This window comes from Aedes albopictus, chromosome 2, assembly GCF_035046485.1.
Source record: "Aedes albopictus strain Foshan chromosome 2, AalbF5, whole genome shotgun sequence".
Taxonomy (NCBI): Eukaryota; Metazoa; Arthropoda; class Insecta; order Diptera; family Culicidae; genus Aedes; species Aedes albopictus.
This window is the reverse complement of record NC_085137.1, coordinates 141,900,641-141,922,138: the sequence shown is the minus strand read 5'-3', so window position 1 is coordinate 141,922,138 and position 21,498 is coordinate 141,900,641. Positions and strand designations below refer to the sequence as shown.

General features: G+C 44.7%; 2 protein-coding genes across 7 annotated transcripts in view; both read right to left on the bottom strand.

The window, feature by feature from the left end:
• LOC109416537 (nyctalopin) overlaps positions 1–21,498 on the bottom strand; it is a 705,340-nt gene that overhangs the window by 527,042 nt on the left and 156,800 nt on the right. The window lies entirely within an intron of this gene.
• Positions 664–19,913, bottom strand: LOC134286210 (uncharacterized). The gene is made up of 6 exons (XM_062847794.1): positions 19,874–19,913; positions 18,180–19,516; positions 15,759–18,114; positions 2,560–2,810; positions 1,462–1,669; positions 664–1,388 (listed from the first exon to the last, which is right to left on the bottom strand). Exons 1-6 carry the CDS (start codon positions 19,911–19,913, stop codon positions 664–666), a joined length of 4,917 nt encoding a protein of 1,638 aa, XP_062703778.1.

Here is a 21,498-nt window from a genome sequence, read left to right as displayed (position 1 = left end):
CCTGAGCGGACTCCATATTGCTGACGGTTGTCGCAACGTGATGTAGCGGTTTCACGTTGGACTGGCCTGAGAGCTCCTCTGGAGCAGGTTCTGATCGCTGCCTGCTTTGGAAACTTTTCAAAACACGGCGCTCACTCTTGCTGAGTTCGTACTCACCAGCCAAGCTCGCGGATAGCTGCTCTCTCCTTAGCAGCGCTTCGGTGTGCAGCCGGTAGAAGTCCATCTCCAGGTCACCCTGATCCTCGAACTCCGATGCCGGGATGCGATCCAAGATCTCCTGGTGAAGCTTGGCGTACTCCTGGTAGTACATGCTTAACTTGTTCTCGTACACCCGCAGGAGCGATGATGTCATCTTCGATGGGTCGTGTTCTGCCTCTACCAGGTTTCCCAAGATGTGCCGGGTCTTCCGCGAGACCTGCTCACGGAGATGGATGAGCAGCTGTGTCTCATGCATGGCGGGTGCCTCAAATTCCGGTGTGTGGTATCTCATCTCGAATGCTTCACTCGGTCGTGGTTGGTCGACAAGTCCTCTTTCCGGTGCCCACGTAAGAATTCACCGACGGTGCCAATCTATCTTGACCGGCGGAAATCCTCGACTGGTCGCCTTGTTGACCAGGGGAACGATTTGTAGGGGCGATTCCGCTTCTACTGATACCTCCTTGATCAGCAGAAGGCTTTGACGGTACCGATCGTAAGGCTCGCTGACCGGTATAACCTTGTCTTCTTGGTGGTCTTGCCGGCGGCAAGAATGACAAATCCAGTGCCGATCTTGCACTGACCGGCGGTAATTCCTCTCGCCCGTTGACCAAGGAAACACTTCTTCTTGGGCCGATGACCTCGGTGATCGGCTGGAAATCTTCTCGTGGATGCTTTTGCCGGCGGCAAAGATGTCACTCTTGATGCTCGTCGTATACTGACCAGCAGAATTCCTCGGCTGGTCGCCTCAATGACCAGCAGGACGCTTCGCTGCGGCCGACAGACTCTTCGATACACTGGTGTCCTCACCGGCGGTAAGAATGTCACCGTTGATGCCGATCTCTCGTTGACCGGTACGGAACTCCTCAGCTGGTCGCCTCGATGACCAGCAGGATGCTTCACCAGGACCGACTGACTCGTCAATCGGCGGGATTCCTTCGACGGGATGGTGTATTTGCCGGCGGCAAAGAAGTCACCGTTGGTGCCAATCGTCCACAGATCTGCAGGGATTCCTCGACTGGTCGCCTCGTTGACCAGGGGAACAACTCGCTGGTGCCGATCTCCTGGCTGATCGGCGGAAAATCTTCCAGGGGAAAGGATCTCGGTTCCACTGATCTTTCCTCGATCAGCAGAAACCTTCGTTGTGACCGACCGACTCGTCGATCGGTAGAATTCTTCCAATGGGATGGTGTCTTTGCCGGCGGCAAAGAAGTCACCGTTGGTGCCGATCGTCCACAGACCGGCAGGGATTCCTCGACTAGTCACCTCGATGACCAGCAGGACACTTCGCTGCGGCCGACCGACTCTTCGATAGGCTGGTGTCCTCGCCAGCGGCAAGGATGTCACCGTTTGCAACGATCCTCTCGTTTACTGGTACGGATCCTACGACTGGTCGCCTCGTTGACCAGTAGGAAACTTCGCTGGGGCCGACCGACTCGTCGATCGACGGAAACCCTCCGATGGGATGGTGCCTCTGCCGGCGGCAAAGAAGACACCGTTGGTGCCGATCGTCCACAGACCGGCAGGGATTCCTCAGCTGGTCGCCTCGTTGACCAGGGGAACTAATCACTGTAACGATCCCTTGTTGACCGGCGGTCTCCAGGGATAGGGTCCTGCTTCCACTGATTGCTCCTCAAATCAGCAGAAGGCCTCGACGGGTTGGTATCCTTGCCGGCGGCAAGGTGTCGTTGGCTCCGGTCGGCTCGCTGACCGGCAGGGGTTCCTCGCTTCGATATAGAACCGGGGACTGTAGGCCGGTTCCACTCCACGGGCACTGAATCCGGTTCGGACGGACCAAATGTTGAGGCGCCGCAGTGCCTCAAGCGGGTAGCTCTTGGATTCCTGGCGGGATGGAGTCTCGCAAGACCTGGGGTACCAGGAATCCTCCGTTGATCCGGCTCGAAGGACCAAATGTTGAGGCGCCGCAGTGCCTCAAGCGAGGAGCTCTAGGATTCCTGGCGGGACGGAGCTTGCGAGACCTGGGATACCAGAAATCCTCCTTTGATCCGGTTCGTAGGACCAAAATGTTTGGGGCTCCGCAGTGCCTCAAACGGGAATTTCTTTCTCGCAAGAAAGAACACACGGGTTTTCACTTTAAGCACTTTACTTTATTGCACTAAACTTGGCGTTGTCCAAGCCACGCCAACGCTTGTAATTACACTTCACTTTTACACTTATCACTTCACACTACTTGACCGTTAGCCGGGTCAATTGATACTGTTTCGTTGTTCGGTGGTGGTGCTCTCCTTTTATAGCACTCCGGAAGGCATCCAGAATGTTCTACAATATTCCCGGATAAAACATTCTAGAACCTTCCGTCGATCTGGCTGCACTGCTCGAACGAAGTAACTCACGGTCACTCACGAGCGGCCTGCACATGTTCTTCCAACTGGGTGCCGCCGCGATGAGGCTCGCGCGCTCGCAGCTGTCATCATCAATCATCATCGTCGGTGGTGAGTGGTCCCGCACTGGGATCGTTGTCGCCGCCGTGTTTACTTTTGTGGGAGCTCGAGTGACGCTGTTCGATCTCGTAGGGGAAAGTGGGGCACCAAAGCGTTTATGGGAAAGTGGGTCACTTTCGCCACCGGAGCGCCCGATGGGCGCGAACAGTACCACTGTGCATGGAAACATTGGGTGAGTTTGAAGTTCGTTTGATTGGAAACATCGAAAGACGTCTGAAATTTTTTGTTTAACATCGTTTCTGAGGACATCTGTGAAGATGCTGGTGAATATATTCATCTAAATTCTATGAGATCTCAGAGTAAACAACCATCAATAAGTAGTGAAATCTGTCTCATATTTGTGCAGGGTCGGCAATGCAGCAATGTATACATGCTAATAAATTATTGAGCTCGTTTTACTCTTTTTTCATCATAAATTACCTGTTAAGGCAAATTTAGCGCTGCCTACGAGGTTATTTGACATACTGCAATAGAGAAATACCTCGCGATTCATAATTTTTACTAGAGAAACGTTATGTTTTCCGGCCTTGGCAGTCTTTCAGAGCAGCAAGAAAAATATTGCTTCAATTTCCGACGGATTCGGTTTCGGTTTCGGGAAAACTGTGCGAAAATATCGCCACACATGCAGTGAGTAGACAAATGTAACTATAAATGTAAGATAGTAATATCACACTGTATCCATAGCCGAAGCGAGCGCCATTTCAAATTGAATGGACAATCCAATGTAGAGCACTACCATTCCGTACAAGAGAACAAAACTTCTGTAAGTAAAAAAAAGGTAATCAGAAATTATTCGATCATTCATATAGATTTCTTGAAAATGGTAAAATATATTACCGAAACCGTCGGAAATTGATGCAATATTGTCCTTGCTGCTCTGAAAGACTGCCATGGCCGGAAAACATAACGTTTCTCTAGCTGCAATATCCAGTCGTTAAGCAATCCTTCCATAATTATTACATTAATACAGATTCTCTCGCTTTTTTGCTTTCTCTGTCACTTTTCCAGATTTTTTATAAGCGAACACATCGGAGCCCACGCTGCTGTGAAAGAATTGTGCAAATCCCGTTCTCTAGCCAATTCGTGTCTTACACCATTCCATTCTCATTCAAATACAGTTTGTCTAATATTCATTAATCATAATGAATTCTCCTGCGTTTTCCAGATTTTTTCCAGTGGTCGAATTTTTGATTTTAAAAATATAAATAGATCCATGTTTCAAGAAATCCAAACAAATCTTGAAAATTACATTTAACATTCTCACCAATAATCTATTAAATTTAAATACAACAAAAATTCAGATCAGTTTTTTTTCAATGATTCAATTGGCAATTGAACCTAGTAAGAAGTTGGAATCGATACAGTGACCGGCACAAAAAAGGTCCACCATATAGTGGTTACAGTTTATAATACAAAAAACCATGCGAAAATGATAAAATATAAGGAGTGTATCGGAAAGTAGTTGAAAATGTTCAGGATGCTCTATCTCAAAGCTGGGTTGGCTTTTGGATGTCGGCTCTTATACATAATCTTCCCAATATAGTCAAGTTCAGAATTAAAAAAAAATAAAGAAATTCGGCAAATGTTAAAATTATTGAAAATATGGTTGAATGAATGCACCTCATAAAATAAAAATCTGCATAAAACGCGATTTGGTAAAGATTTTCAGATATTCAATAACCAGTATTGAATAAAATTTGTACGATAAAAAATCTGGAAATTATTGATTTTTGTTAGCAGTTATATACAGATAACTTATCACTCAACACCGACTTTCAAAGTTCCAATTTTTGATAAAAAAAATCCTTAAAGTTTACAAAATTGTCGACTTACAAAAACCTATATTTTTACTTCTTTTTACTTTTTTAAAACTTTGACGCTCTACTTTAAATATCCTCATTGGTTATAAAATTCCATTCTCTGCTATAACTAATTCGTCAATAAATTAAAAAAAAAATACCTAATTTAAATAATTCGATTTTTAAACTTTATGTTTTTTTGTATGCATAACGGGATTTGGAGAAGCATAGAAAAATGGTTCTTTAAAAATGGCCTTTTTTAGATTTTTAAGAACTGCGCTAAAATGCAGTGAATTTTTTTTTCTAGAGAAATTTGTTTTGCCTATATTATGAGCATTCTGAGGGAGAATATATTTGCACAAAAATATAAAACGTTCGCACTTTATCGCATATTTCTCGCAATTTAAGTTTTTTAAAAGGTGTGCAAAATTGTTTAGTATACCAGATTAAAGTCCCAGCCATATGATTACTTTTAGAAAATCAACAATGCCATTTAATTTTTCAAGGATTTACACATTATCTTCAAAAATAAAATTACTTAAACTAGGTATTAAATTATGTATAAGGCTGTTGAGAATATTTGCAACTACTTTACGATATACTCCTTACCTTTCAATGAATGCACTTCACCGATTAAACATAGTTTTCGAAATCTGTGTTTAAAAATGTTTGGTTTTAGGAATTCTGTGATTTCTGATAAGATTGGGAAAGTTGCGTAAAATTAGGTAAGGTACCCCGGGGCAAGTGAGACCTACAGCTATTATTTTTATTATTATCTATTTTTAAGGCAAACGAAGAGACCATATATTTTATTGTTGTTCATATATCATTTTAATTTCACTTAGTGAGGTTGACGTACTCTACTACATTCGTCGTTTAATAATATAATAACAAATAAAGTCAAACTTTTCCGAATTCAGAATAATATTTGGAGTGCTTGCAAATTAATTCAAGCGAAAAAGCTGTAATTTATTTTCATTTATTACCTTTAGTTAACTGCTCTCACTTACCCCAGTGCATTTCAGCCTCTGGGGCAAGTGAGACCTATGAGAGTAAACAAACACAATTTCATAGTTTGATCTCGCTTTCTTCAGCTTAAGTCAAAATTTACACAAAAGTGAAGTAAAAATGGGCGTCTCAAGTAATCAATCGGGAATGTATGGGAAAACATAACATCTGTAAATCTTGAAAAATCTTTTGGTGAGATTCATAAACTATGTAATATGAAAAGCAAGTTTTGAAATCTTCCGTCATTTAACTTTATGGTGCTGTAAAAAATCAATTGGTTTTGTATGAGCCGCTAGAGTTAAATAAACTTTTTCTCTCAGTAATTCGTTATTATATGTGTTACGTAATTTATGGTACCACAAACTCTTTCAACACAAATTTCAGAACATAGTTATTTGTACGAGATATTTATACTTATGCTACCTTACAAGCAGCAACTATATTAAGCCATATGTACAAACATTCCGAATAGGTCCCATTTGCTCCGTGAAACGGAGTAAATGAAGATCTGCTACACTTTTATATATATGCATGATATATAGAATTTAAAAATTTTGAAACAGTTTTAATGCCCGTTAATATGAAGAAATATACCAACAATGTCTTTTAGAACCATTGAAATTATAAAATAATTTATGTTCAGAATTTTTTGGCATGACAAAATCAAACTAGCACTTTTTTAGGTCCCACTTGCCCCGGGGTACCTTGACAGAAAAAAAGATCCACTTAATAAAAATTTCTGAAACTTCGAAATTTTACCAAATTTTTACACGTATTGTTTCTTGGTGTATGCTATTGTGATATTTTTGACATGTGAAATTGATTTTGACATAAGTTTTATCAATTTTAGCGTGATATGGGGCGAATTAATTTTGCATGGTGAGTATCCTAAACTACAGAAACTATCTGTAAGCATAAATGAATACTATTAATCTACAATAGAACAATAATTTTGGGGTTATTTGCTATAAATGCTATAAAAACCTATGGATTTGGATTATAATTTCAATTCACGCTAACTTTTGCCTTTTGTAGATAAACTGTTCTCAAATTTTCAGTAAGAATACTCGAATACCATACGTTTCGAATGTTGAATTCTAAATTTATGAGGGACAGGTCGATAGCCACGATCGTGATACAACCACGATTGAATATTAATAGTTCAAAGCAATGTTGCTATTTTTCACCGATTACTTGCTCATCAAAGCTCATCATTTGTATTTTAATCACGCGCGATTATGCCGTGCTCTGATTATTGATGGGCAAGAGCAAAGATATGGGAAGAAAAACATAATGACTGTGTGAGCATCTGCTTGTGTCGCAGCGCGCTCGTTTGTTCGGCTCGGTCATACCGAATGGATTGGATAGATACCTACTGTTTGGACCGAACGCTTGCATTGCACACAGATAAAGCATTCGAATATACCGACACAAACGTGCACGCATACCAAGCCAACTATGACTCGTGATGAGCATTTTCAGCGATGAAAAGCACGGCTTGACTGCAAGGCGTCCGCTCAGCGACGAAAGATAATTACCAACATCGCTGATCGGTGTCGAACCCATTCGTGTGCTATTCGTACGGGCGGTTGCACAGATGCTGCGGTGGAAAGAGACTTTTCGCTCGCTGTTGACAACGACTCAAGGCTAATCGCCTATGTTTTCACAAAATAGCAAGGTTGGTTCAAAGAGAATTTCATTGAAAATCGCCCAAAAATTTCAAATCGCTCAAACTATCAATTCCCTCGATGAAACCTTTCCAAAATTTCAGAGGTGATACCTGGATACTATATCTTTCGAATGGTGGGTACCGCTTAGATGAGTATTTTATTTTGTTAACAACGGTTTTAGACACACCGTGCTTTGTAATTGAGGGGCCCAGATGCAAAGGGGTGTAAGGGACCATTTTGTCGATTTTGAGCTACATAAGTATATCAAAAAATTCTTCAAATTTCAAGTTTTTAGGAACTTTTTTAAGATTATTTTCACGATGATTAGAAAAAATACAATAAATCGGAGAAAATTGGGTCAATTTTGAAACTCCATACATTTTGTATGGGATGTTTTTTTTTTTTTCAAACAATGAGGTTTAAATCATTTACTCAAAAGTAGGATTTTGGCACTTACGCCCCTTTGCTTCTAACCTCCTTAATTGCTTTCGTTGGAATTCAAGGAATATGTGTGCCGAATACACCAACATGATTTGACATTAGTCTTTCTTGCAATCACTCATTTCATGTGTGCGCATAATTTAACGCCAGTGTGATGTGATGATAATGTTGAAAGTTATGAATCTGAATATAATGATAATATATTGAAAACCTGTAATTATCTAGGTGTATATGATAAAATATACCCCCAGCAAGCTTTACCACAAGCAGATGGAGGTGACCATTGCGATACGCAAGCTTAAGAGTGCTTTGAGTTATCAAATAATCCTAAATAATCGTATAAACCCATAAAAATGGTCTGAAATAGTGCATCAACGCATGTTTGCAAGTTTAATTATTATTATTTCATTCCCTGTTGTGCATTTGGACGAGTCGGACGTGTGCTCCGTATCTCACCACGCGATAGACCTCGTAGAAGTAGAGTTTTTTCCCCCGCAATTGCGGAAGGTTTTTTATATCGTGCGTTCTCCTGCTTGTGCGAAGTGTAGTGTCGCAAGGTGGTATCCAGCGCAACGCGGAAGCGAGGTGCTTGCATCATCGTACATCAAGGTCAACGAATAATCGCATCCAAAAGTCATCATTATCGCCATCATCAGCCCCTCCGTCAACAAAGAGGACGGCGGCGACGGGTGCGAAGGCAGACGCGACGGACAGCTTTACCATCTGCCTGCCTGTGATAAATATCTACCTGCTCCGGTCAGATAAGTATCACTCTTTCGATACACTCTTTTGTCCGCCCAATTTGTTTTAATCGCTTTTGTCTATTGTATCCCCAGTCCACATTCGACCACGTGCTTTTTTTTGACATCCATAACAGTGGTTCCCAAACTACTGTATACGGGTAAGGGTGTACAAACTGTAAATAACAGAACATTTTTTTTTGTTTTTTTTTTATTAGCTATTTTTTCTTTTTTTTCAATACCGTTTTTTTTGCATCCTACAGGGTGCGCTAAAATAAACATAAGAATTGAATTCGTATATTATTAATACAAGTTTTTTTTTTTTTTTTGCTTTATTTTTTATTTTCTATATATTATTAATATTGTTTGGTTTACAAACCAAACAGTTGTCGTCCTAAGGAAGAAAGTGCACTGTAAATACTTTAAGGTTTTTCTCTTCCCCTTTTGCACTTTTGAGTTATTTTCCATAAATTTGTTTCCACATGGACGATTCGATTGGAGGCGAAACGCCTCCCAATGATATCATTGCTCGTACGCGGTTTTATCAGCCATCTTCGCCTGGACCTTGGGTTGTCTATTTCCGGCGCAAATGCAAACCATTGAATATGCTTTCGATTTCTCGAGAGCTGACGCGTAAGTATCCTGGGACCGTTATTCACCAAGTGAAAGCATCCAAGCTGCGTGTTACCGCACCTAGCTACAAAGCAGCAAATGAAATTGCTCAACACGAAGCGTTTACTGTTGAATACGCGGTCTATGTGCCAGCACGAGAAGTGGAGGTGGAGGGGAAGATCCTCGACGAAATGCTGACATGTGAGGACATCAAGACCGGCTTTGGTCGATTCAAAAATAGGTCAATTCCTGATGTGGCTATCCTAGACTGTAAACGCTTATCTAAGGTTTCCATGGAAGGAAATAAAAAGGTGTACTCGCCTTCAGCGTTTTTTCGAGTGACTTTTCCAGGTTCCGTCCTCCCGGAATTTGTTGTAATTGATGGTGGTTTTTACCCAGTGCATCTTTTTAGGCCGAAGGTTTTTAATTGTACCAAATGCAAGCAGTTTGGTCACAGTGATAGCTTTTGCGACAACAAGCCCCGTTGTGGCAAATGCAACCAAGCTCACTTGGAGGACTCTTGCACACAGGAAGCGGAAAAATGTAGCTACTGTGGCGGAGATCCACACGACTTGCAAGTTTGCCCGGCTTACAAAAGACGCATTCGAAATGAGAGTCGCTCTATCATAAAGCGCTCCAAACAGACATATGCGGAGATGGTGAAATCTTTTAAAACACCAGATTCCGTGTCTGAATCAGCTGTCCCAGTTGAAAATCCCTATCAGGAGTTGTCTTCCGATGATCAGGACGATGGCGAAACTGATGAGGGTGGATCTCTTTCGGAGGTACACGCACCTGGAAAAAGGAAGTCATCATCTTCCCCGGGATTGCGCCGAAAGGTCTTTTTAAAGTCTTCCCTCAAAAGTTTGCCTAATGATAAAGGAGACGGGGTAAACTTAAAAACTCCGAAGAATCAGGTTCCTCTAGCTTCAGCTCCATGTTGTAGCAAGAACCTGTCACCCCCGTCTCCGCCTGTTAAATACACTTCAAAGAGAAATAATCGACAAGGTAGCAAGAAAAAAGCTACCAAAGTTCCTCGCAGTTCAAGCAAGCCTCCTAGACCCAAGCGAGGACTGTTTACTTTTAGGGTTCTCGTGGATCGCTTATATAATGCCCTCAGCCTTCCAGAAACATTAAGAGGCATTATTGATATGTTTATACCTACAGTAGAAGAATATTTTCGGAATCTGACACAATCATGGCCCCTCCTTGCTGCGATCATATCTTTCGATGGATAATTCATCAAGTGAGGTACAAGATATGATCACTGTGCTACAGTGGAACTGTCATAGTCTAAAACCTAAATTAGACCTGTTTAAGTTTTTGATTCACAACTCTGATTGTGATATATTTGCCCTTTGTGAAACATGGCTTTCTTCTGAAGATGAACTCAACTTCCACGATTTTAACATTATACGCCAGGATAGAGATGACCATTATGGGGGAGTTCTTTTGGGGATCAAAAAGACTTACTCATTTTATAGAATTCCAATCGCGACTCATCCTGGCGTAGAAATCGTCGCTTGCCAAATAAACGTAAAGGGTAAAGAACTTTGCGTAGCTTCCGTTTACATTCCTCCAAGAATTTCAATTAACCGCCGTCATCTTTGGAATGCGGTTTCTGCACTATCACATCCAGTTTTAATTCTGGGTGATATGAACGCGCATGGTACAGGGTGGGGCGAACCATATGACGATAATAGAGCGGCCATTTTCTATGATTTGTGCGACGATTTCAATTTGAACATTTTAAATACAGGTGAAGTGACACGTATTGCATCTGACGGCAAAGAAAGTCGTCTCGACCTATCACTGGGGTCAAGCTCACTATCATTCGATTGCTTGTGGAAGGTAATCGAGGATCCTCATGGTAGTGATCACTTACCCATTATAACCACCATAAAGCATAATAGTGAAAGGTCAGACCATCCAATTCAGGTTCCTTTTGACCTCACAAGGAATATCGATTGGCAAAAGTATGCAGAAGCGGTATCTTTTGGCATCGAATCATTCAATCCCCTCCCACCTTTGGATGAGTATCGATTCCTGTCTGAACTGATATATAAGAGTGCATTAGAATCACAAAAACGACGTGTTCCAAGTGCAACCTTCAAAAGAAGACCAGCCACACTAGGTTGGGATGATGATTGCACCCAGTTGTATCTTAAAAAATCTGATGCTTTCAAAACTTTTCGTAGGCACGGTACCTCAGATCTTTATCAAGAGTACGCAAAGCTCGAAAGACAGCTGAGAAACCTGCTGAAAGCGAAGAAGCGTAGTTATTGGCGACACTTCATTGAGGGTCTCTCAAGAGAAACTTCAATGACAACGCTTTGGAGAGTGGCTCGCAACATGCGAAACCGCTCTCCTTCTAATGAGAGTGACGAATACTCCAACCGTTGGATATTTAGCTTCGCGAAAAAGGTCTGCCCAGACTCAGTCCCAGCACAACCGATTTCTTGGGAAACATCCTCAGGAGACGGTCCTCTGGACAGACCCTTCACTATGCTGGAATTTTCTATGGCTCTTCTTTCATCAAACAATTCCGCTCCGGGACGCGATATGATCAAGTTCAATCTTCTAAAGAATCTCCCAGATATCGCGAAAAGACGATTACTGGACCTGTTCAACTCATTCATGGAGAACAACATCGTTCCGCATGAATGGAGACAGGTCAAAGTAATAGCTATTCAAAAGCCTGGTAAACCAGCGTCTGATCATAATTCATACCGCCCAATTGCTATGTTATCATGTTTAAGGAAATTGTTGGAAAAAATGATCCTATCACGACTCGATCATTGGGTCGAATCGAATAACTTGCTTTCAAATACACAGTTCGGGTTTCGCAAGGGCAAAGGAACAAACGATTGTCTAGCGTTGCTTTCAACAGATATTCAACTGGCCTTTGCGGAAAAGGAGCAACTGGCTTCAGTTTTCTTGGATATTAAGGGCGCCTTTGATTCAGTTTCCATAGGAATATTGTCAGAAAAACTGCACAATAGTGGACTTCCAGGAATTTTAAATAATTTCTTGTATAATTTGTTGTCAGAAAAACATATGAGCTTCAATCTCGGACAACTGACAACTTCCAGAATAAGTTACATGGGCCTACCCCAAGGCTCATGTTTAAGTCCCTTGCTTTATAATTTTTACGTGAAAGACATTGATAGTTGCTTGGAAGGACAATGCACGCTAAGACAACTTGCAGATGATGCTGTGGTTTCTCTAAAAGGCCCACATGCAGAAATGTTGCAAAGACCATTGCAAAATTCTCTAAATAATCTGTCAATCTGGGCAAGAGATTTAGGGATCGAGTTTGCTCCGCAAAAAACTCAATTGGTTGTGTTTTCTAGAAAGCGGAACCCAGCCCAACTGAAACTCAATCTTTTGGGAATAGAAATCGACCAGTCTTTGACTTCGAAATACCTTGGGGTCTGGTTTGATTCAAAAGGCACTTGGGGTACCCAAATCAAGTATTTGGTGCAAAAATGTCAACAAAGGATCAATTTTCTACGCACAATTACCGGAACATGGTGGGGTGCTCACCCGGAAGACCTCATAAAACTTTACAAAACGACTATTCTCTCTGTTATTGAGTATGGCTCTTTCTGCTTCCACTCAGCAGCAAACTGCCACCTAATAAAGTTGGAACGAATTCAATACCGTTGTTTGCGTATTGCTCTCGGCTGTATGCACTCAACGCATAATGCGAGCCTTGAGGTCCTGGCAGGGGTGAAACCTCTCCAGAACCGATTCTGGGAGCTCTCGCTAAGGTTACTTATCAAGGGTGGAGTGAGCAACACACTTGTCATTGAAAATTTCGAAGAAATGCTCAGTCTGAACACTCAATCAAAATTCATGAGAATCTATCTGTTCTACATGTCATCTGATATAAGCCTACCAAGTTATAATCCTCCCCGTGTACACTTCACTAATGACAGTTCCTCTGTTAAATACGATCTGTCCATGAAACAAGCTATTCATGGAATACCAGATCAACTTCGATGTATATCTATTCCTCGCATTTTTAACGAAAAGTACCAAAATGTCAATTCCTGTAAGAGATTCTTCACTGATGGGTCTCGCATAAATGGATCCACTGGTTTCGGTGTTTTCAATGAAAATTTCACCGCCTTCCGCAAACTTCAGGAACCTTGTTCGGTTTATGTTGCTGAGCTGGCAGCAATCAACTTCGCTTTGGGGATGATTTCCAACATGCCCGTAGACCATTTCTTCATCTTCTCGGATAGCCTTAGTTCGATTGAGGCACTCCGGTCGATGAAACCTGTAAAACATTCATCTTACTTTCTTACAAAAATAAGGGAGCAGATGGGTGCACTGGTCGAAAGATCATACAAGATTACCTTTGTATGGGTCCCCTCACATTGCTCAATTTATGGCAATGAGAAGGCGGACTCTCTCGCAAAGGTGGGCGCACAGGAAGGTGAGATCTATGATAGAAGAATTTCACATGATGAATTTTTCCATTTTGTTCGCCAGAGTTCTCTTCAAAGTTGGCAAAATGATTGGCGAGATGGCCAGCTGGGACGGTGGTTACATTCCATTATTCCTAATGTTTCTTTGCGAGTGTGGTGGTATGGTCTGGATGTAAGTCGCAATTTCATTCGCGTGATGTCAAGACTTATGTCCAACCATTACTCGCTAGACGCGCATTTACACAGGATTAACCTCGCGTTGAGCAATGTTTGTACTAAGTGCGGTTCCGGTTATGATGACATCGACCACGTAGTTTGGCAATGCCCGGATAATGACGCCTCCAGAGCGCTACTTTTGGATACCCTTGAGGCCCGAGGTAGACAACCCTTTGTTCTTGTGAGAGATGTGTTGGGGACCCGCGATGTCACATACATGGGATGTATTTTCGACTTTCTTCGCTCTGCTGGTATAAAAGTTTAATTTGCTTGTGTTTTCTTCTCCAGTTTTTTTTTTTCTCTGTTTTGTCCTCTTTGTGTTACCAAGCTGCTCCTGGCCATCCGGAAAACCAAGTCCCACAACAAGTTGGTACCAACACCACAAGGCACCGAATACGCTAGCAAGATGCGATTCACCCCCGGATGAGCAGCAGTGAAACCTTTGGCCCAATCCTTACCCTGTCCATCCCTCAAAATGTGACCTTCTAACCTCGAGCTGCCACGAGTACCCTGGCTTCCACCCATTACTAACAGATATCATTAAAAAGTTATTACTCTGTATAATGTATACTATTAAGTACAAAGCAAGATCCTCGGCTCCGTAAAGCGTTATACGCGATTGAGCCCCAAATAAACGAACTAGATAAAAAAAAAATTATTATTATTTTGTAGATCTGCAGCATTCATTCATGGGGAAATTTGCCCCATGATACTCACCATGCAAAATTAAGTCACCCCATATCACCCTAAAATTGCCAAAACTATTGTCAAAATCAATTTCAAATGGCACACCAAGAAACAAAATGAAATGAAATTTTCCAGTTTCTGAATTAATTGCTAAGTGGATCTTTTTTTTACTGTCATACCTCTTTGCCTTTCTCGTGCACCAGGGTGTACCGAAAGGCTATATGTTCACTCCAAAAACGAAAATTGGATAGAGCCCCCGGAGAGGTCAAGTCTTATATACCAATCGACTCAGCTCGACGAGTTGAGATGATGTCTGTGTGTATGTATGTAGGTGTGTGTGTGTGTGTGTTTTTTTTTTTTTTTTTTTTTTTATTCTAGAAGTCCAAAAATCTTCAAAAGACGCTGTGTGGGATTCGAATGTGCGCCTACCCACTAAAAACACTCTCCTAGTTCACCTCCACCTTGAATTCCCCTCCGGTACCACCATGCAGTATTTCTTCGGAGGGGAGGCGTTATGTGCCTTGTGCACCATCACCAATTTGTTATTCTACGTTGTTATTGTTAAAATTTTCTATGCTCTTTCGCTACCTCCATGCTAAGCCATTTAGCTCTTGTTGTTAATTTGTTAGGTTTCGCCAATCAGCAAGCAACATGCGTTATGCTGAACCATTTAGCTCCTGTTAGTAATTTGTTAATCTCCTACATTTTTCGCCATTCAGCGCAGACCCGCCCGGAGGCAGACATCTTCTACGCCTTGCGGACATTACGAACTTACCGGCAGGGTGCCGAAGTCCCTCCAGCGATACCGGTGGGTCCTGGCGTCCGGTTCACTGGCGCTCCGACGACCCAGACCGGTGCTACGACGCGTTCTACTCTACTAGCCCTCGGCTCTACTCCGTCAGAGAGTTTCCCGGCGAAGGAATGTCTCCCGAAACCGATCGTTGTTCCTCCCGCCAACTTTGCTGTAGTACAACCATGATCTGAACTACAGTCCTGTTAACTACGTTCCACTTTTCTTCGTCGCTGCACATACGTTCGACGATATTTTCCACATTTACGTCGACGCCGACAATTGCTGCCATTTCTCCTCGCGAATGCGCGAACCTTGGACAACTGAAGATGACGTGCTCCGGTGTTTCTTCTGTGTCCCGACACTCAGGACAGATCGGTGAACTGGCATGGCCGAATCTGTACAAGTACTGCTTAAAGCACCCATGACCAGACAGAAATTGTGTCATGTGGAAGTTAACCTCCCCGTGTGCTCTGGTGATCCACATCGACACGTTGGGAATTAGACGATGAGTCCACCTGCCATTCGCAGCGTTATCCCACTGCTGCTGCCACTTGTGTAGTGTGCTGACTCGCGCTCTCTTCCGAATTCCTCTTGTGCCTCGGTCCCTGTAGCATTCGCTATCTTCTTCCAGTAGAAGGCAGATAGGGATCATCCCGGCTATTACACACACGGCGTCTGACGAGATGGTTCGATACGCACTCGACACTCGCATCGCCATCAGCCTGGACGTACGGTTCAGCTGGGCGCGGTTTCTTCCAGTCTTTAATGCCGACGACCACACTGGGGCTGCGTATCTGACGATGGATGATGATACGCTCGCTAGTAGTCTCCGCTTGCTGCTGATGATCGCAGAGTTGTTAGGCATGATCCGGGATAGTGCCGAGATCACTACCGTGGCCTTCTTGCAGACGTAGTCAACGTGGTTGTTGAAGTTCAGTCGGTCGTCTAGCATCACTCCCAAGTGCCTGACTTCGCGCTTCGAGTCGATAGTACACTCGCCAACCACAATTGTTGCATGCTGCACATTCTTCCGGTTGCTGATGACAACTATCTCAGTCTTGTGGTGAGCTAGAGATAGCTTCTTCTCCCGCATCCAGTCTTCCACCGTGTCTATCGCCTCCGTGGCCAGTACTTCTACTTCCTCTCGTGTTTCTCCGATCACAAGCAGCGCCACATCATCCGCAAATCCGACGACCTTTACTCCTCTGGGAAGGCTCAGTTTCAAAACCTCATCGTACATGACGTTCCAGAGAGTCGGGCCCAGAATGGATCCCTGTGGAACGCCCGCCGTAATAGCCACACTCCTCTTTCCGGCGTCTGTTTCGTAGATCAATCTGCGGTTCTGGAAATATCTTTTCAGAATCTGGCATAGATACTCAGGTACCCTCAGCCTGTGCAGCGAATCGGCAATTGCTGCCCAGCTGGCACTGTTGAAAGCATTTTTGACGTCTAGGGTGACCACCGCGCAGTAACGGTTTCCCCTTCTCTGTTGCTTCTGCGCCGTCTGCATAGCATCCACAACCGTTCTGATGGCATCTACAGTGCTCCTGCCTTTCCGGAATCCGAACTGCAATTCTGATAGACCGCTCTCACTCTCAGTGTATTTCGTGAGCCTGTTTAGGACCACTCTCTCCAACAATTTACCAACGGTATCCAATAGGCATATCGGCCTATACGCTGATGGGTCGCCGGGAAGTTTCCCAGGCTTTGGCAGTAGCACCAATTTCTGTCGTTTCCAGATGTCAGGAAAACTGCCCTCCTGAATGCAATGTTGTATTGTGCTCCTGAACATATCCGGGTTTTCGTAGATTGCTGCTTTTAGGGCCACGTTTGGTATCCCGTCCGGGCCAGGGGCTCTCTCGATTGGCAAGACTTTCGCTACCGCGATCAGCTCTTCGTTAGTCACCCTGATTTCTTCATCGTGGGTATCCTGATTGACGTACGGTGTGGGCGGCCAGATTGTCGGCTCGTGAATCGGAAACAGTGCCTCGATGATAACTTTCATCTTTTCCGAGCATCTGTCGGGTGGTACCGCAGGACCTTTTATCTTCGACATTGCTACTTTGTACGCACTACCCCATGGATTCAAGTTGGCCTTATGACAGAGATTGTCAAGACAGGCTTTCTTGCTGAGCTTGATCGCTTTGTTCAATGCGGCTCTTGCTGCTCTGTAAGGTAACCTACGTTGCTCCCTATCACCGTCATTTCTAGCCCTCTGCATCCTTCTTCTAGCTCGTAAGCACTGTGCTCGCAGATCAGCAATCGTTGGGTTCCACCAGTAGACGGGGTGTCGACTGTTTCTTGGTTTTCCCATCCTTGGCATTGTAGCGTCGCACGCGCGGGATAGTACCGCTACCAGCTCGTCTGCACTGAGGTTCAGTGAATTGCTCTCCAGCCTTAGCGCCTCCACAAACACGTCCTTTTCGAAGTTCGCTGTCCTCCACCTCCGCTCATTCGTTTGTGTCCCACGTGACTCCAGCCGAGCCCTGCCTCCAATATGGTACCGGATGGCTTGATGGTCGCTGTGGGTGTATTCCTCACATACTCTCCAATTTATCGCTCCCATCAGAACAGGACTGCAAAAGGTGACGTCGACGATAGACTCTCTACCTTCCCTACGATACGTACTGGTGCTACCTTCGTTGGCGATGTCTATGTTTAGCTTAGCTAGGGCCTCCAGTAGACTACTTCCTCTTGGGGTTGTGAGACGGCTACCCCATTCGACCGCCCAAGCGTTAAAATCGCCGGCAATGACGACTGGTCTTCGACCGATTAGCTCCTCGGTTATCCTGTCCAGCATTTGGTTAAACTGCTCTATCGTCCATCTTGGTGGGGCATAGCAGCTACATATAAAAATTCCGTTGATTTTCACAACCACAAAACCTTCATCTGCGCAGTACACCACTTCTTGCACGGGATATCTTCCCGCTGTCCAGACTGCTACTGTTTTCGCCCTATCTGCTGTCCAGTTTCCATCTTCGGGGGGGATTCGGTATGGCTCCGAAATAATAGCAACATCGCAGTTTTGCTCCACAACGGCTTGTCGCAGCAAAAGCTGTGCAGTCTCACAGTGGTTGAGGTTGATTTGGATTACCTCCACTGGGACTTAGTTGCACTCACTTGCTTGAAGGCCGGGCATCTTCGGCCACCTGTCGGATGATTGCTGTTCTCTGTGTTTGCGCAGATGAGGCACTTCGGGGACTTCCTGCAATCGTGAGCTTTGTGGCCTTCCTCACCACACCTTCTGCATAGTTTGCTTCTGTCAGGCCCTTTGCAATCTCTTGCCAGATGGCCGTACTCTAGGCATTTGAAACACACTTCCGGTTGCTGAGAGATACTCAGGGGGCACACACACCAGCCTATTTTGATCTTGCCAACTCTTAGTGCCTTATTGGCTGCATCGATCGGTAGTTTGATCGATGCCACCTTCGTGCCAGAAGGTCCGTTTCTTACACGGATGGTCATCCTGGCTTCTCCTAGCTCGCACTGCTCCTTCATAGCTACTTCAACTTCCTGCTCCGATGTGACCTCGTCCAAGTCTTTGCATAGGAGGGTTGCTTCCGGACATAGGGCTCTGACTTCGACCTTATCGCCCATAGCTTTCTCGGTAAGCTCTTTGTAGGAGGAGCTGCTTCCTTTTGGATCCCTTCTTAACTCGAGGATCATTTCCCCATTGCGGGTGCGCCTAATTTTCTTCACATCTTCCCCTAGCTCCCTAAGGTCCGGATTAGTCCGCATGGTGCGCAGAACTTCCGCGTACGAGTCGTCACTTGTTTTGACGATGAGAGCGTCACCTTTATTTTTTCTCTTTATGAGCTTCCGTTTGTCGGACCTGCTTTTACCGGCCGACTTCGCTTTTCTTTTGCCGACGACCTGCCACGGGGTATGGCCGTCTGCGACGACATTCTCTACTGGATGGCGTGCACCAGTAACGGGGGCGTCCTTATGTTTCTTGGAGCCACCGGGTCTCACTTCTCCTGGCGATGCCCTTGGTCTCTTCGGCGTGAAAAAGGGTGTAGTTTGCATCCTCTGGGAGATGCTTTCCACCACGCTATTTTTCTCCGCAGTTTTGTTAGTGATCTGCCTTCTCGCTTCCGACGTTCGGCTTGCTTCACTGGCAGTCTTGGCTGCCAAGAGCTCCTTCTCTGCATCTTCGGCTCTCTGTGCCATACTCTTCCACTCTTTAACTGCCGATCCAAGGGCCCCTTGGATCTTAATCACCAACGCTTTGATGTCCTTGTGCACGTTGCTTCGTTTGTCGACGTATTCGTGCAGCTCGTCTACCAGCTTTTTGGCTACTTCTACCCTTGGTAGTTTTGGTACTCTCGACCATGCGCTGTATTGCTGCTGCTGCATCTGTTGGTGCTCCTTCTCTTGCCCTTGTAGCTTTTGCACCTGCTGGGTTTGCGATGGTGGTGTCCTCGCCAACCCAGTTCTGGCAAACGGATTTGCCGCTCCTGCTTCGTTGTTTGTTGTTTGATCTTCCATTCTTCAGGGTCCCCCCTCCGCACCGCTATCACCATCCGTTGTATCTAGTCGCTTTCGTGATCTCTTGGTTATCTATGGATCAGGGAGGCCAAGCGAGGGTTGGACACGTTCCTTCATGGGGTTCATGTCCAGAGCCAGATCAGCGTTAGTCGGGAATGGTTCATCCGAGCCTAGTACGCATCAGAGATGATGTACAGATGATGAACGTATCCGGAGGCCTGCCAAGGTTTTACCGGGACGGAGGCAAACGTACCATTAGCCCACTCGCCGTTTCAAGTTGGTGTCACCCTACTTTACTCAGGGAGTAGAATAGCACGAGTACCAGCCCATCGTCGCCATCCGATCCGTATTCCGTAACTTGTCCATTGTCGTTTGCGTTGACCAGTATGCCATAATCAGGATGTTACTGGCATCGATCCTGATGTGCCGGTTGGCACTCCGGGTGTTTGGGCTAAGGCACTTTGGAAGCGGTACCAGGTCGCTTGTACGGAGTTGCTTGCAGATGTGTGGCTTTTTATGGGGATCCAACAGAGCCCACTGTTAAAACCCCGCCACATCCTAGGCATCCTCTGCTTGAGCTGTCTGGAAACCAGAAGCTCGGTCACTTCCCAAAGGAAGTGCCAATGGTGGTAATCCACACGGGTGTGTGAACAGTTTTCGCTTAGGAAAAATTCCCAAGCTTCCACCCGACTCGCAGAAGGGGGGGTTCGTCAAGCCCCTGGACCCCTGTCCCTGCTGCCCCGTGTGTGTGTGTGTGTGTGTGTGTGTGTGTGTGTGTGTGTGTGTGTGTGTGTGTGTGTGTGTGTGTGTGTGTGTGTGTGTGTGTGTGTGTGTGTGTGTGTGTGTGTGTGTGTGTGTGTGTGTGTGTGTGTGTGTGTGTGTGTGTGTGTGTGTGTGCGTGTGTGTGTGTGTATGTGTACAAAAAGGTCACCTCATTTTTAGATAGTAAATATGATCCGATTTCAACGACCGATGGTTCATTCGACGCGGCATTGTTTCCTATTGAAAATGGTTCAGATCGGTCCAGCCGTTTCGGAGTTATGGCCATTTAGGTGTTGCGGACCGGTACCCTAGGAAGGGGCCAGATATGAAAATGCAACAAACCAATGCATGCGACCCATCAAACCACAGCATTTTCGATTATCTGATGATCGGTAAGCAGGAAAATAGTCACAGACTATATCTGAACCGGTAGTGTTCCGGAACCGGTTCCGGGTGTCCCGCCGGAAGTGGCCAAATATAAAAGTGAACCAAACTCATGCATGCGACACATCAAATCGCCGCTTTTCCTATGACCTGATGAACGGTCAACAGGAAAATAGTCTCACTGAACCGGTAGCATTCTGGAACCGGTTCCGGGGGTCCCACCGGAAGTGGCCAAATATAAAAGTGAACCAAACTCATGCATGCGACACATCAAATCGCCGCTTTTCCTACGACCTGATAAACGGTAAACAGGAAAATAGCCTCACTGAACCGGTAGCATTCCGGAACCGGTTCCGGGTGTCCACCGGAAGTGGCCAAATATGAAAGTGAAGCAAACTCATACATGCGACACATCAAATCGTGGCCTTTTCAATAACCTAATTGTGCGGTTAGAAAGAAACTAGACTAAGCCCACATTAGAAACTACTTGTACATCTGTCACGCGGAGAGTGGCCGAATGTAAAAAAGAACCAAAACAATATTCGCGACACATCAAATGGCTTTTTAGGTATCCTGATGAACGAATAACAAGAAAAAAACATCTCAGATCATAAATGGGAAAACTAATAGTGTCCCGGAATCGGTTCCGGGTGTTCCTCCGGAAGTGGTCAAGTGTGGAAGGAAACCGAACCCCATGCATGCGATACATCACATCGCGGCTTTTTCGATAACCTGATGAACGGTTTTCAAAAGAAAGCATCTAAGGCTAGAGAGCTAGAGCTAGAGACCACCGGTAGTGTTCCAT

Excerpts from the sequence above, each read along its gene's own strand:
- LOC134286210 (XM_062847794.1), bottom strand. The coding sequence starts at position 19,913 with ATGGACAAGTTACGGAATACGGATCGGATGGCGACGATGG. Across the intron at positions 19,517-19,873 it reads GGATCGGATGGCGACGATGG|GAGCGGCAAATCCGTTTGCC; the intron begins GCTGGTACTCGT and ends ACAACGAAGCAG. Across the intron at positions 18,115-18,179 it reads GATGCCCGGCCTTCAAGCAA|CTTTTGCTGCGACAAGCCGT; the intron begins GTGAGTGCAACT and ends GAGACTGCACAG.